The sequence below is a fragment of the Lineus longissimus genome, chromosome 12 (genome assembly GCF_910592395.1).
Source record: "Lineus longissimus chromosome 12, tnLinLong1.2, whole genome shotgun sequence".
NCBI classification, from domain to species: Eukaryota; Metazoa; Nemertea; class Pilidiophora; order Heteronemertea; family Lineidae; genus Lineus; species Lineus longissimus.
Genome location: NC_088319.1, coordinates 3,701,871 through 3,717,974, shown reverse-complemented (window position 1 = coordinate 3,717,974; position 16,104 = coordinate 3,701,871). Strand labels below are relative to the sequence as shown.

The 16,104-nt window shown below is 40.7% G+C and overlaps 2 protein-coding genes across 4 annotated transcripts in view; both read left to right on the top strand.

The window, feature by feature from the left end:
- Positions 1 to 162: 162 nt before the first annotated feature.
- On the top strand, positions 163 to 11,161 carry LOC135496582 (basement membrane-specific heparan sulfate proteoglycan core protein-like). Its single transcript, XM_064785946.1, has 15 exons — positions 163 to 298; positions 2,013 to 2,342; positions 2,747 to 3,091; positions 3,513 to 3,761; positions 4,542 to 4,814; positions 4,992 to 5,318; positions 5,933 to 6,250; positions 6,725 to 6,988; positions 7,519 to 7,809; positions 8,178 to 8,468; positions 8,820 to 9,236; positions 9,459 to 9,572; positions 9,760 to 9,819; positions 9,942 to 10,000; positions 10,749 to 11,161. The coding sequence occupies exons 1-15, from the start codon at positions 229 to 231 to the stop codon at positions 10,791 to 10,793; spliced, it is 3,453 nt and encodes a 1,150-aa protein (XP_064642016.1). The 5' UTR covers positions 163 to 228; the 3' UTR covers positions 10,794 to 11,161.
- Positions 11,162 to 12,075: 914 nt separating this feature from the next.
- LOC135496580 (basement membrane-specific heparan sulfate proteoglycan core protein-like) overlaps positions 12,076 to 16,104 on the top strand; it is a 42,516-nt gene continuing 38,487 nt past the window's right edge. For 2 of the 3 annotated variants that reach the window (XM_064785944.1, XM_064785945.1), the window contains exons 1-5: positions 12,076 to 12,156; positions 12,722 to 13,048; positions 13,603 to 13,947; positions 14,370 to 14,618; positions 15,827 to 16,099. In XM_064785944.1, coding sequence (XP_064642014.1) covers positions 12,087 to 12,156; positions 12,722 to 13,048; positions 13,603 to 13,947; positions 14,370 to 14,618; positions 15,827 to 16,099 — 1,264 coding nt within the window. In that variant the 5' untranslated portion in view covers positions 12,076 to 12,086. The remainder of the gene's footprint in view (positions 12,157 to 12,721; positions 13,049 to 13,602; positions 13,948 to 14,369; positions 14,619 to 15,826; positions 16,100 to 16,104) is intronic. The other variant, XM_064785943.1, reaches the window with a different exon arrangement.

Here is a 16,104-nt window from a genome sequence, read left to right as displayed (position 1 = left end):
CTTCTTCGACTTCCTGGTACCGGCATTGAATGGCACATTGCCCAGTTCACCCAATCAACTTCAAAAATACATAAACGATATTGTCAAAGTACATAAAAGTCGAGCGTATTTTTGATATTGTGAATAAGGACCTAGGTATAAATTCAGTCATAGCACTTTGTGCCGATCATCAGAACAAGTAAGGTGAAGGAGCCGTCCGCTGAGCATGGTTTACTATCGAAATAAACTATGGCTATCGATATCTTCATCGTGAGCTGCGCATGCATCCTACTTTCGGCACCACCGGCTCATCTTATTGGTGAGTAATCACTCAGAGACATTTATCATACAATGTGAAAATCCCTTATCGTACACGACTGTAGTTCTCATTGGTGAGTTATCACTCAGGGACATCTATCATACAATGTGAAAATCCCTTATCGTACACGACTGTAGTTCTCATTGGTGAGTAATCACTCAGAGACATCTATCATACAATGTGAAAATCCCTTATCGTACACGACTGTAGTTCTCATTGGTGAGTAATCACTCAGGGACATTTATCATACAATGTGAAAATCCCTTATCGTACACGACTGTAGTTCTCATTGGTGAGTTATCACTCAGGGACATTTATCATACAATGTGAAAATCCCTTATCGTACACGACTGTAGTTCTCATTGGTGAGTAATCACTCGGAGACATCTATTCTAAAATACCTTGGTACCGTAAAGTCAACTTTTAAATGGAAAATGCATAAGCCTCGTTCTGAGAGTGGAGTGTTTTGGACACTCAACCAAGATGCTCTACCAAAGTTCCCTCGGGTTGCACTAAAATGTGGAAACCATGCACACAGCTCACTTCAGAAGTTTGAGGCTCTCAAAACACTGCTTCAAACACAAATCAGCCAAGGAAGCATCAACCACCCTAAGTTTTTTAATGAGCACTACACATATTTGCTGAGAAAAACGCTCCAAATAGCCCATTTGCGCGGATTTTAGCATCACTTGAGCGAGCCGATCCGGACTTTCTATACGCGCTGCCGTAACATAATGTAAACAACGGCGCTACCGGCGCTCCGGGCAGGCGATGGATGGAATTTGCCAAATTCGCACATATTCAAGTTATTTCGTGGCCTATCTTTTTAAGTTTGAGGTATTTTAGAATAGAAATTGAACCCTCGGCTTCGGACCTTGGTTGAGTTACCAAGACACTCTCGGGTGGAGCTAAAATACAGTCCAAACCCGAGCCTAAGACACTCTCGGGTGGAGCTAAAATACAGTCCAAACCCAAGCCTAGCTAAAATTTCGTCCAAACCCTCGCCTATCGGCTCGGGTTTGGACTGTATTTTAGCTCCACCCGAGAGTGTCTTGGTAACTCAACCAAGGTCCTCCGCCTCGGGTTCAATTCCTTAATCATACAATGTGAAAATCCCTTATCGTACATGTATTTGTTAGGGCTTTTGTCTAATCGTTTAATGATGGTGCTTTTTTCTCTCACCACCTTTGGCCCATCTTGTTTCTCAGATCGCTATCAAGCGAATCATGAACTAAGTTACTCACGCTGGTTCAAATGCACCCTTAAATAGATTATCTAAGTTGTTGTTATTCCGATTTCTAAGGCATTCTTTATAGGAACAAATATGCCAAATTTGCGCGGTGTGTAACCGGCGAGCACCAGTGCTCTGAAAATGTTAGTGACCACTGTTTTTTATTCATTGAAATTAATAATCATCTTGTTCATCACCTGAGACAAAAACAAATATACTGAGAGTGACATTTCTAAACCCTTGAAACATTCCTTTATATAAATAATCAATAGAGAAGGACTGTTTTCCAGTTAGAACTGTTTTTCTTAAAACATGTACTGGACATCATCATTGCGACGGGATAATTGGTACAAAACAAAGACATTAGATCCATTGTAAATTGATGTGTTTGGGAATGAAGGAGTGAATGTCACTGAGTGACCTTTTTCTCTCGGGACGAGTCAGGTAAGACGTAAATACAACAAAATTTCGATAACGCTTCAGTTCTGCCAAAGAAACCAGTTTTATCTGGATTTGAACCTGCTGCTATCGGCTCCTACCGTGAACTCGTCTGTGATGCGTCTCAACCTGATGCCGGGACCATAGTATATAGATGGTACAAATACAGAGCAGATGCTAAGACAGGTGTGGAGGATTGGGAGAGGATGGGACCTATTGGTACAAGTCAGAAGTATATCTTCCATTCAGTGTCTGAGAAGAAAGTGTTCCACGGTATTACTGAAGAGCCTGTCAGTGGAAAGTACAAGTGTCGAGCATTGAACTCGGTCGGAACAAGAGACAGCGAATGGGGAGATCTGTATGTCTATATACCATGTGAGTTATTCAATAATATAGGCTTCTGAGAAGTAAATGTTCACGTCACTGCGGGCATTGTATCAAAGGTTTTACATGAAGAGAATGTCAAATGAAAACAAATACAAGAGGTTCTTTAGCTCAGTAAAACTGTGTATCAATAGAGTTTGGTATATATTTTACAGGAATCTCGCTGTGTGTTTAGAATTTTATTTTTCATAACGATGCCTCGAATGAAAAGGTAGCCATTATCGAGTGATTGTTCTCCGACTAGTGACTCTTGGGATTCCTCCATTACAATGAAGTTTCTTCGCTTATTTTATTAAATGAATTACATAATTCTCACAAACAGAGACTATACCCAATAGGTCAAATAAAAAAGTCAGTTCATACTTTCTCTCTGTTGCAATTTCTTTCACTTCCAGGTTCATTGTATATTGTGAGTGTTTCAGCACCCAAACCTGCCATCGGAAGTACATTCACCCTCAACTGTTACATTCCCTATCCAAGCGGATTATCTGTGAATTGGTTAAAGAGGACTGATGCTTTATCTCCAGCTATGGATGTAGCAACAGCGAATAGGAAGGGATGCCATGCTCCAAGTAACCCACGCTACAGTTGGAGCAGCTGCAGTCCACCAAGCATCTCATTACCGACAAAGACATTCAATCTACAAGTCACCAATGCTCAGCCTTCTGATTCTGCTTACTGGATTTGTCAGGATGTTATTCTTAACTGCTACAGTAACCCAGTCAAGCCAGTGGTGCAAGGTAACGCATTGCTTCGCCCTTTTTGTTATAAATTAACTTTCGCCCGTATAAAGGAACGGAGGGCTGGCAACTAAAATATTCATTTACACCGATGACTGGTTTATCTACACCGAAGACTGTTTCGTAATTTTCAGTACGTATTTCAGGAAGCTAGCTACAAATAGCTGCAAATACTATGACCAGTTATGTGTATATACATTTTGTATGTTACTTCTTTTGGGAGCCCATACTACAATAGCCAGAGCATGATTGAGTCGTGCTGCCAGTGCATCGTGAAAAATATAGAAGCCAAGTAAAATAACACGATTAAGTGAAAGACCGAGGTAAACAAAATTGACCACGATTTGCCAGTCTAAGTCAAGATACGAGAAGGGTATTGGTATTCCAAACCACCCTCTTACAATCAAATGAAATTTTTCAGTGCACCCAGGTACGCCACAGATCACCGGTTTTCCATCAGGACCAGTCATTGCTGAAACACAGCTCAACTTGAAATGTGTGGCCTCGCCTCCTGGAGATACCTACGATTGGTACAAGGATGGTACAAAGGTTACAACATCATCGAGTTACGACTTCCAAGTGACGAAGGAGAGTGCTGGTATTTACAAGTGTTTGGCGAGAAATGATGCCGGGTCGGCCAGCAGTACGGACAAGACATTAGTTGTTTACTGTAAGTTGTCTCATTACTTGCATTTTGATAGAGCACATACAGAAATGAAAAGGGACAGCGTTAGATACAACACAACAATTTAGATGTGTGCATATCTATATAATATTCAGACACTTAATATTTGATAGCCCGGAATGCCTGTTGATAGACATGATTAAGGTGAAAAGACATCCTAAACGTGTGCTGTTTTGTGTGTTTGTTGGATTGTCTGCGACTGGCGGATCGCCACCAAACTTTGTATGGGCAGCCTACCAGTGTCCTTTCGAAGCCCGATTTTTTACTTTCAGCTGACTATATATTAACAATTCCTCAACTCTTTTTTATTCTTCGCTCTCTTGGTCTATTGGCATATTATCGATGTGGACACTTAAGGACAAGTGTTTACTGTGTGATATTCCATCTGGATAACCACGCCATGCACGTCGTGCGTGAATGGCCGGACATATTAATAGACATTCAATAAGCATTAGTGAATCCACGACCTTTGTATTTATTGAATCTTTTCGGCCATCGTAGGTATGGAGATAGTATATATACACCATACTTCTGACAGATGATCACTCCAGATCCACACCGGCATGTATGATGAACTAAGTAACATACGACCGCTTGCTAGTCTTCAGATCATCCTAACATTAGATTCGTGACGGGTTAGGAACATTAAGAACAATCACTAGTTTGTCAATGGTTTCGATATAACACAATAAGGCCTAAAGGTTTCCAATCAGCATACCCTCTCGCTGGCGAAAGCAATTCTTACAGCGATAATTATCATTTCAGACAAACCTGATTCCGTGGTCGTGTCATCTGGAAAGACCTCATCCCATGTTGGGGAGAAGGACAAGTTCACCTGCACAGTCTCTGGCGGCAATCCGACCCCGACCGTGAAGCTCTACTTCAAGAGGTCAGGCGGAACACTAGTAGAGGTCACCCAAGGTCAAGACAGGGTGGTGGCTAAAGAAGACAACCAGGCTGAGTACTACTGCGAGGCGAAGGTCACTGGGTATCCCGCCTTCGATATGACTTCAAGCAGGAAGACATACAGTGTAACCTGTAGGTTTTATAATTTGCGAAATCTCAATCTACTTAAAAATAAAGAGTGTGGGGAGATTTTATAAACATCAAGCTCGGCTATTCTAGAGTACTGCATGGCTCTCACAATAAATAATATGATGTAAAAGTACATGTATATATTATGAGTGAAGATAATTTCTAGCGTTTCGTTTTCAGTTTCAAACACCAAGGTTTCCTTTCTCAATAACCCGACCGCTGCTGTCCAGGCTGGTCAGGTAAAGAAGTTCACATGTGAGACGGATGAGAGTAACCCAGTTACCTACATCAAGTGGTATCAATATATTGGTTCTTCGTGGCAAGATGTTACAACCGGAATATCATCATCCGAGAGGAATGGTGTGCACGGTGGAAAGATCAGGATCAGTGAGTGGTCTGTTACTGCAACAAAGGCAATGAATGGTGGAACGATAAGATGTACGTCCATCTACTCCCTGACTGGTCATGACTTGATTACAAAGGCCGATGCTACAATGCATGTAAAATGTGAGTTGATGAACCAACCTTTACAGAACCGAGAATCTGAAGTGCTGACTAACACTAGTACAACGTACATGTAGGAGGCTTTTTTCCGACTTCTTAACGGTTTCTCTAACTTGTCTTTTCCCTAGAAATCCGACATTTCGGGGAAAAGTCGGACAACGTCACACTTTTGTCTAATCAATCAGGGAAAAGTTGGAGAAACCGTTAAGAAGTCAGAAAAGCCTCCAAAAAGTGTAAGATGAGTCATCGTTATGTACTGGTACATGTAGTTATTTGTTCCATTCTTACAAGAATGTTTGTAAAAATATGAGTAGATGAACAACGTAGGATAAAATATGAATTTATTGTAAATAGATTTAAAAGTTCTTGCAGCAAATTCGAACGACAACATGCGGTATTAAACGTCAATATCAAGAACACAGTAACTCATTCGGAAATAACGCATTTCTGAACATGTTTTCGAAACATCTTTACCGTGATGGAGATTATTCGATGAAAAATAGCAAACACACCCTTGACAGCAGGTTATAAAGCCAACATGCATATCAGTTTGTTTCGTGCAATCTATGCGTTACCTACCATTCTGTTCAGAACATCACGCCGCCTTCCACTTGCAGTTAACCCTTCAAAGATAATTATGCTACAAAAACCACCGAGAGTGATCTACGAGGGGAAACTGATCACGATCATCTGTGAGACAGACAGCGCCAACCCGGTTGCGAATGTGCAGTTCCACCGGAAAAGGACAGGAGGAACCTGGGAGCAACTGGCGTCGGGAATAACATCTGAAGTTAGGGTTGCAGAATACAATGGCATGATTCGGAAGAGTACTCTGATAGTGACAGCCAATAGGTCGGACACACAGGCTGTGTTCAAATGCGAAATTCGTAAGGGGTCATTCCAGATCGAACAGACAACTACCGTTAATGTATATTGTACGTATTAGTTTTGCAAAACAGTGAAGTTTACATCATATGTTACAGTGTTTCTCCCCATTAGTTGAAGCGAATGTAATGTACTGTAAAATGTATTTACATGTGCAGACACTGAACAAAATCACTCCTTGTAAAAACATTGATTGAGAATTATGGTTTCCAAATTATGATATGCACTCACGATATCGTGGTTGTATTAACACTCTTAGCCGGAGTTGTATGGGGTTCACTTTGTCACTTGTCGTGATTCACTTGTCACGGGTTAACTGACTTAGGCCTGAAAACACGACGTGAGGGTGAAAGGTGACCCCATGAATCGTATGTAGCCCGCTCTTTGGAAATGACTTGTTCGTTCTTCATGTCACGCATCAAAAGTGAACGGTGACACGTTACATGTGAAAAAGTAACTCTATAAATCACAGCCTTACTCACTATTGATATTTCCATGCCTATAAACTGTGATATAATTTTCAGTCCCAGCGACCGCCGAAATGTCATCAGCCTCGACTACAGTGAAAGAAGGTGATACTGTCATATTGACATGTAAAGCAATCGGGGGTAACCCGACAGCGTACACCTACAAATGGTATTATAACATGACACAGATACCGAATTTGACTTCAAAAGACTACAGAATATCATCAATACAGTACAACAGGAGTGGAGAGTATCGCTGTCGTGCGGTCAACTATTCTCCAGGTGGCATAGCTGATGCATCATTAAAATTGGATGTTTTATGTGAGTACGAAGAACCTGCAGAGCTGTTTCAATATATTTCTAAGCATTGCATGTAAATCTTTAAACTGGTTTAATTTTTATATTGTTATATTGATTAGCAAGTAATATGGGACTCCAAATTGGTCTAAACATGGTTTGCAAGTAATATATGTATAATGAATATTATTAGCCCGTCGTCTAAGAATGTCAAATTACATCAAGTGCTCCATACAGGAATTCCATAGATATCATGTTCCCAAGACAGCTCTATCATACAGGGTGTGCAGAGTCTATGCATTTGACTAGAGGTCATGCCTTGGGTTTGACTGATGAATTGATGGCCGTTAGGTTAGTTACAATGTATGGCCATGCCCTTGGATTTATTTGAAAAATGTATTTGAAATACGTGATTGCGACGAACCTTCCACGGGCTAGTTTTTCTCCATAATTTACATTATGACTCACACTTACGGACGAGACTTGGCGGGTTTCAAGTTTATGCTCAGATGATTTAAAAGTTGTTCTCACTGTCTCGTTTCATACACTTGCAGACAAAGCAAAATGGGATCCCAATCTGCCGAGACTCCTCACCGTTGAAAGCAGACCATTAAGACCAGTCATGTTTACACTCCACGTCATCGCCAACCCTCGACCAACGAATGTTACGTGGTATCACCCAAATCACAAGATGGCAACCGGGGAAAACTTCATCCCCGCGGAAGTAAATGGGGCATACACACTGAGCAAGGGATCTGTAGCGACTCCAGACTATGGAAACTACATTGCCAAAGTGACTAATTCTGTTGGAATGTCATATTTTGCTTTTGAACTTCTCCGCGAAGGTATGCTGAAAACATGAGACAACATACTGTGCACTTCCCAGCTTAGTCAGTCCCTTAAGCTGACTTTTTATGAAATAATTTACTGTGCCGATAGAATTTTTTTTGGGGGTTTATGAATGGTGCTGAGATTGCCAGAAATGAAAGAAAGGGGTGTGTACTCAAAATAATACTAGGTTAGCCAATCTATTTTTTAAATGTTTTCTGACAGGCGTCACGTTTATACCAGAGAAGTCGAAAGGAGAGACCATAGTCCATTCCATGATAAAGTGGCACTGCTTATGACTGGGGAAAATGTCTTTATATTCTTCATTTTCCCAATATGGCTCATTTGTGACACATTACCTTAATTTTTCGTTATTGGTTTCTAGGTCCACCACGCATTCCGTGCTGTCTGAAAGCAGACAACGTTAGTGCAGTTTCAGTGACCTTGACCTTTAGGAGTAACTTCAATGGCAGATCACAACAGCAGTTCACCATCGAGAGCAAAAGTGGAAGCACCATCGACAGATACATCAATATAGCTGACCCGTGCTTTGCGAAAGATGTAGTGAGAAAAATAGCAGGACTGAAGAGCAATTCGATGTATGAATTCCGGGTTAAAGCGGACAACGAATATGGTAGCAGTGGCTATGGAGACGTACTTAAAGTACAGACACCAGGTCCGCCAAGATATATTTTTTAATTTTTTCTGTCTGTCGTTTATTGCTAAATAAGTCAAAAAGTAATCAAAGAGACTATAGTCCATTTGCGAAAATTGCCATTGGAAAGCTTGAGAAGTAACGTCGACGTACATTACAACTCTTTTAAGCAACTTTCTCATGACCTCTTGATGAAAATACAAACCAGAGAGGACGAAGGTACTAGGCAACGACGACGTGAGCAAGTATTAAGAAAATGATAGCTGCCTACCACAACCTTCAAAATAAGGAGTCCCATTTTGGATTTCGTTGTTCTTTCCTCATGTGACTTGATCTCTAATCATAAAAAAACATTGTCAAAAACTTTTTCAGCTGCTCCAAATGCCCCGACCATTAAGATCACCCGTAACGGGAGACTGGTGACGGTCGTGTTCGGGCCGCCGATTCGGGGGTACACAAGTTTCCAGCTGAAGTTCTGTGGGCCGAGTCAGACACCAAAAACAACAGGCTGCAGCTCGATTCGCTTTAATAACCAGGGACCAACGAAGTCAACTTACACAGTCAGTGTGACAAACGAGACCACGACCTATGTTTTCTACATGGATTTGTATATTGGCGATGATGTTGCTTATAGTTCTGGTCAAGTGCATCCTAAACAGGCCGTGCCGGCTAGAAGCAGTCCTGATGGTGGCATGATAGCTGGCGTGGTTGTCGCCGTCGTCATCCTGGTAGCAATGGTGGTGGTGGTTGTCGTCGTGCTACATAGGAGGAACATGGCATGCTTTGCTGGTGAGTTTAGAGAGAATACTCCCAGCGCGAAAGACTCGATATGATTCTTCTACGATTATTATATTATTCGATTTATGATATATTCACTTTCATATACAAGTTCAAGATTTGCAATGTTTTTGTAATATTTTTTATAGTTGCTACTCTAGACAGGACAGGATTCTTCAGATTTGGCTGAAATCTTAGTAATACCTGTTTCGACCTGGTTTATTTATGTTTAAGATCGAAATAAACCCGATGAATCAAACCATGATGATGGGAAAACTGGCAAAACGGAAGCTGATTCGGTTTTTCATGACCCTTTATACATGAACGTCGTCAACAGGGCATTTGAAGGTAACATTTTCAGTTTTCGCACATTGAAGAGAAATCGGGCGGCAAATTGTGGCATTATCGTAATAATGATGCATGGTATCTGCATTACGTGTGATATGTACAGTACATTCACTACTACAGACTGATATACAGTTATAAATACAAATACTCAGTATGCAATACCAAAGTTTCCTCTTTCCACACCTAGGTGGCGATACTCCACATGAACCGGTTTATGTGAATTCTCCTCAACAGAATCCCGTGAAAGGTAAGTAGTCACAATCTTACCATGTAAGTACAAAATACCCGCTGTAGCCTACGCAATATACGCTTGATCGATTATATTGCACATGTACAAGTATATGAAACACTAACATTACTCTTTTTCAGATGGCGGTGAAAATCCGTATGACGAAATGGAAAATCCATATGCTGACTTGAACATCACGGTAAGAGAATACAGTCATGCCCTTCCTCAGTTGTGTTGATATATTTCGCTGTTAGTTACAATGCAATGTTCATAACCTGATCAAGGATAAATTTGTAGAGTGGATTTGATAATGAATCTCGTGATAATTGAATGATAGCAATGAAGAACAAAGACGAATAAATGACCAATGGCCGCATCACTAGCCAAGAGTTACTCGGTGACCTTCAAAGCCTGCACTTCACCAGTTCTGAAAGCTCTAGAACGTTCTGGGGTTGAAGGACGTCGCTTTGAACACTATTCAGTGACTCATATATATCACATCACATCGTACCTCTAGTCGGAATCTGTGGATCTGATTGGCTAGTACTCGTGAGCAAATCATGTAGGACATTTTGATATGCTTGTCCCCAGGCCCACAGATTCAAGTCATTTTCACCTCAGAAATATAAATTGAAAAGAATCTTTTGCAATTTTCGTGAATTTTTTAGAACACATTTCCTAAGATGAAGATAAAACGAGTTGAGCCTGAGCTGCCGATTTTTCGAGACAGTTTGAGGTTTTATTAGTGATCGTATGCGCTGCCAGTGTTGGGTGTCTTGATCAAAGGCATATAGAAAAGGACACATTTTTTAGAACTTTATCACTGAAGCGGAATGTATCAGCATTTTTAGAATCAGTATAACTTTATAGCTGTTGCCCCACCCCGCCTCCCTCACAGTTGACGCCTTTAATTGACACAATCCGGAAAAGTTTCATTTTTCTTTCAGCCTGATGTGATCGCAAGCCAGACGTATGCTGAATTGAAACATTGAAAATCTAGACGGAAAATGAAAGAAGGTTTCACGACTGTCCGGTTTGTGTCACATATGCAGAGTGAGACGATAAAATGACTGATGTATTCCTGGCTCAAATATTTTGTTCTTTAATTTACAAAGTAAATTGGTGGAAAGCTAGTCCCCGGGGACAGCTAGTCCGTCTGTATGTATATATTTACCACTGTCACGTGTGTGAACACGAAACAAGAGTGACCATAACATATTTTATGTAGTTGTCCCCCCATTATACATAAGACTTGTAACTGCATCGGCAGTGCTGACCACATTAGGTCGGCATTGTAAATTGTGTATTGGGAGGTATTATCAACCTTGTGTTATAGAGCCGAGTTGAGAGTATATATTCATCATAGGCATAATATGTAAGTTAATTTGAAATGCATAGAAAATAAAACTAATTATCTTTTAATCATTAAATATTGTTCAGTTGGTCTGTGTTACGCCAGGCCTGCAGATCCCATGAATTACTTATAACGCACTGTTCGTTCCAAGATTTCGCAGTTTGTTGTATTCAGTGTTATATGAATGTGACTTACAGGCATGCTTCGTTCTGCATGTTCTGCACTTGTTGGAGATGACCACGGTTAGCATTGGCGCTAGTCACATCATTTGGTGGCATTCACATTTTGGTCCAAGTTTCCGATGTTCATTTTGCTGGGGAAATCTCCGCGGGGTATACGAACTGTCAGGAGGTCCCAATATTTGGTGTTGGGTTTTGCGGCGGACTGATAAATGATATCGTCAAGGATCCCCTGATTTCAAACAAAATCCAGACCTTAACTGGCACTTATTTCCTCAATCTGTTATAAGCAGACAGCTTTCATGACAATAATCACTGTCATGACCATGACGACATTTCAACCAGGAAAGCTGAGAAAGAAAACATGTTAACCCGTCTTGCTGTGTTCCGCAAGCAATTAAAAAGGGAAGCACCGGCCAAGAAAAGCGTAACGGGAACTTCTCAACGTTACTCTGGACGATCCACACATGACAAAACCTTTTTTCTGTCTCACAGCCATTCATTGTGGACGCTCACATGACAATGCTAATCAAAAACTCTGTTTTATACTATCTTGGTATTGATATATTTTCCACGGCCCAGTTCACTTAAAAAGCTCTAAAAATATAAATGCTATATTGGCCAATATTTGATTAATGCATAGCCTGAATGCTATGACCTACATTGAACAATATCTTTTTGTAATGAAAACCAGAAGCGAAGATTTTAAGAGCTCGTCCATTTGGATGCGATTATGTCGGAGTGAACTAAACATGGCTGTTGATGTATTCGTCGTGAGCTTCATCTTAGTTTCTCCGTTCATACCTCTCGTTTATCTGATCGGTGAGTAATAACACATGACATTTATCGTTAACTCGAAAATTGAAAATTGAAAATCCCTTTGAATAATTAGACTCCTGCGCCGTCGCGTAACTGGGTTCATTGGCTGCCAAAAGAGGCCGCCATTTTCGAACTATTCAACCACGATCCGTGAAGTAGATCACAGGTGCTTGAAGCAACCAGAATCATGATCAGCACCGAATTTACTGTTTCTGACAAGAAAAGTAAATAACGACAACGCCCACAGAAAAAGGAAACAATATATTATTTCAGATTGCATTATTTTTGCGGGATTTTTTTTCGCGAAGTTGGTGAATATCCTGATTCGCTAAAATAAAAATTGTAAAAATATGTATTTTATTGGAAAAAATTTAAGGATTTCTTAATCAATCAATTAAAAATAGTGGACATTTTAATTTTTCCAAAATTTGCGTGAAAAAGATTGAGAGGCGCGAAAGTTGGCGGATGTTATATCATCTAAACGTCATCAAAAAATGAGATATTTTACAAGTTAGCCGTAAATTGAAACTTTTGAAAGGTTTAATACTGTTCATTATCAATGTTTCAGTTCCACCAAAGACACCGGTTTTATCCGGATTTGAACCTGTTGCTATCGGCTCCTACCGTGAACTCGTCTGCGATGCGTCTCAACCTGATACCGCGACCATCACCTATAGATGGTATAAATACACGATTGTTCATGGTGTAGAAAATTGGGAAAGTAAAGGACCCATTGGTGCAGGACAGAAGTACGTCTTCAATCTAGTGACTGAGAAGCAAGTGTTCCACACAGGTAACCCTGCAGAGCCTGTCAGTGGGAAGTACAAGTGTCTAGCATCGAACTCGGCCGGAACAAGAGACAGCGAATGGGGAGATCTGTATGTCTATACACCATGTGAGTTATTGAATAAAATAGGCTTCTGTGAAGTAAATGTCCACGTCCTTTTTGGCCGCTGCGCTAAAACCGATGTCCTCGTAGAATAGTTTTATTCCAATAAAACTTAATTTGGGATCAAAATGCATTTTTACATTTTAGTAGCCATGGTTACGGTATACTATTGTGTATGTATTCGTGTACACTGACGTAGTGCATCGAGTGTCGACTTTTTTTGCTCTGCATTTAAAAAAGCTCAAAATAAAAAGCGTTGCCATATGTTCATTATACAGGCCCTATTAACTGATATTATAGGATAAAACATGGTTACATGTACAGTAGAACCTCTCTATTAGGGACACTGCTGGGACTGACAAATACTGTCCTTAATAGAGAGATTAAATTGAATTGTAACAACCACTTTGGGACTTATACTAGTGTCCATGATAGAGAGGTTGTCCTTAATAGAGAGGTGTCCACTAAGGGAGGTTCCACTGTATACACTTATCTTAGATGTACAACACGACTCATCGCTATACAGAAAAAAACACGATAATCTTCTGTTTCACTTCCAGGTTCCTTGTATGCTGTGAGTGTTTCACCACCGAAACCGGCTATCGGAAGCACATTCACCCTCAACTGTTACATACCCAATCCAAGCGGGTTTACTGTGAAGTGGTTAAAGAGGGCGGATGCTTCATCTACTGCTTCAGATGTAGCTTCAGCATATAGGAGGGGATGCTCTGCTCCTGATAACCCACGCTACAGTTGGAGCAGCTGCAGTCCACCAAGCTTCTCATCACCAACAAAGACATTCAATCTACAAGTCACCAATGCTCAGCCTTCTGATTCTGCTTACTGGATTTGTCAGGATATTGGTCTAAGCTGCAACAGTAACCCAGTCAAGCCAGTGGTGCAAGGTAACGCATTTCTTCACCCTTTTTGTTACAAATTAACTTTCGCCTGTATAAAAGAACGGAGGGCTTGCAACTAAAATATTCATCTACACCGATGACTGGTTTATCTACACTGAAGACTGTTTCGTAATTTTCAGTACGTATTTCAGGTAGCTAGCTACAAATAGCTGCAAATACTATGACCAGTTATGTGTATATGCATTTTGTATGTTACTTCTTTTGGGAGCCCATACTACAATAGCCAGAGCATGATTGAGTCGTGCTGCCAGTGCATCGTGAACAATATAGAAGCCAAGTGAAATACCACGATTAAGTGAAAGACAGAGACAAACAAAATGGACCACGATTTGCCAGTCTAAGTCAAGATACGAGAAGGGCATTGGTATTCCAAACCACCCTCTTAAAATCAAATGATTTTTTTTCAGCGCACCCAGGCACGCCACAGATCACCGGTTTCCCATCAGGACCAGTCATTGCTGGAACACAGCTCAACTTGAAGTGTGTGGCCTTGCCTCCTGGAGATACCTACGATTGGTACAAAGATGGTACAAAGGTTACAACATCATCGAGTTGTGACTTCCAAGTGACGAAGGAGAGTGCTGGTGTCTACAAGTGTTTGGCGAGAAATGATGTCGGATCTGCTCCAAGTAGTGACAAGACATTAGTCGTTTATTGTAAGTTGGGTTAATTTTTCCATATTTTCCCATTCGAACAATAAATAAACCTTTTGACCACTCTAAGTGGCATTTTACACATAAAGACACAATGTGAGAAACACTATTGACACTAGAAATAAGATGTCCATCGTACTTCCTTGTTGAAACACCAGAATGCATATACATGTATATGTGGGCCAGTTGAAAAATATAATTGCGACATTTCAATGCCCAAACTGATTTTTATTCATTGCTCTTCGTTGGTGCATTTGACATGTCTATGTGGTGAATACAAACTTAAAAGCCCAGGCAAGTTCAATAGAAATTCTCGTCTGCTCGCTCAGTAAACCTTTCATGCCAACCAAACTAAAATTGAATGAGCTTCGGCTTTCTTATAAACGGCTGCTAGTTGTTCATAATTCGGTAGGAAATGTATGGGAGTGTTTTAGTACAGTTACAATTACAGTCTGGGTGCAATTTTACGATTACTATAGTCATAGTCGTACCATACGTTATGAAAGTCGTTTTCAAATACATGTAAATCAGTCTCCACTGACGATACCAAAGCGATTCAATTCATTAAATCCACATTTGTCATATGGCAAGTGGAGACATGGGTCTTATGGCAATAGAACCTATGACGACATTACTGTTGAAACAATGTAAAACTACAGAATTGATAGCTTATTGCCTCTTCGGTCATTATCTAAAACAAGCCCGTTGGCTTCGAGGGTCGCAGCTAGTGAGGCTGAGGAGAGAGAAAAGGGGTAAAACACGAACTAAAACTTACTATGGCAAACTATCTCATCACGAGGTTGAAACTGGGGAAGGTGAATCCCCAACAATGCAATGCACAGCGTGTTAGTACTTATCACCGCAGGAAAAAAATTCATGCTCTAAATTTCTGCCCTAGTTTACTGTAGACTACCAAGGCTCATACAGGGTCACAATGTACACTGTAATAAAAACGAAAATGTCAAAAAGCCTCTAAGATTTTCAATAGAAATACATCATTCTCTCTCAAACTGAATTATTCGCATCAACACTAGACATTGTGAAATTTCAGAATCAATGTCAGTCCGTGTTTAATTCATTAGCTCATTTAGACGTGTAGGCCTCCTCCACAAAAGTGCAAAAGGAAACGGCAAGGCTATGCGTCAATTATAAAGCGAGCTAAAAGCTTAAGTCTAGTTACTCCCAATATAACTGCAGCATCATCGTTTCAGACAAACCTGATTCCGTTGTCGTGTCATCTGGAAAGACCTCGTCCTATGTTGGGGAGAAAGACAAGTTCACCTGCACAGTCTCTGGCGGCAACCCTACCCCGACCGTGAGGCTCTATTTCAAGAGGTCAGGCGGAACACCAGTAGAGGTCACCCAAGGTCAAGACAGGGTAATGGCTAAAGAAGACAACCAGGCTGAGTACTACTGCAAGGCGAAGGTCACTGGGTATCCCGTCTTGGATATGACTTCAAGCAGGAAGACATACAGCGTAACATGTACG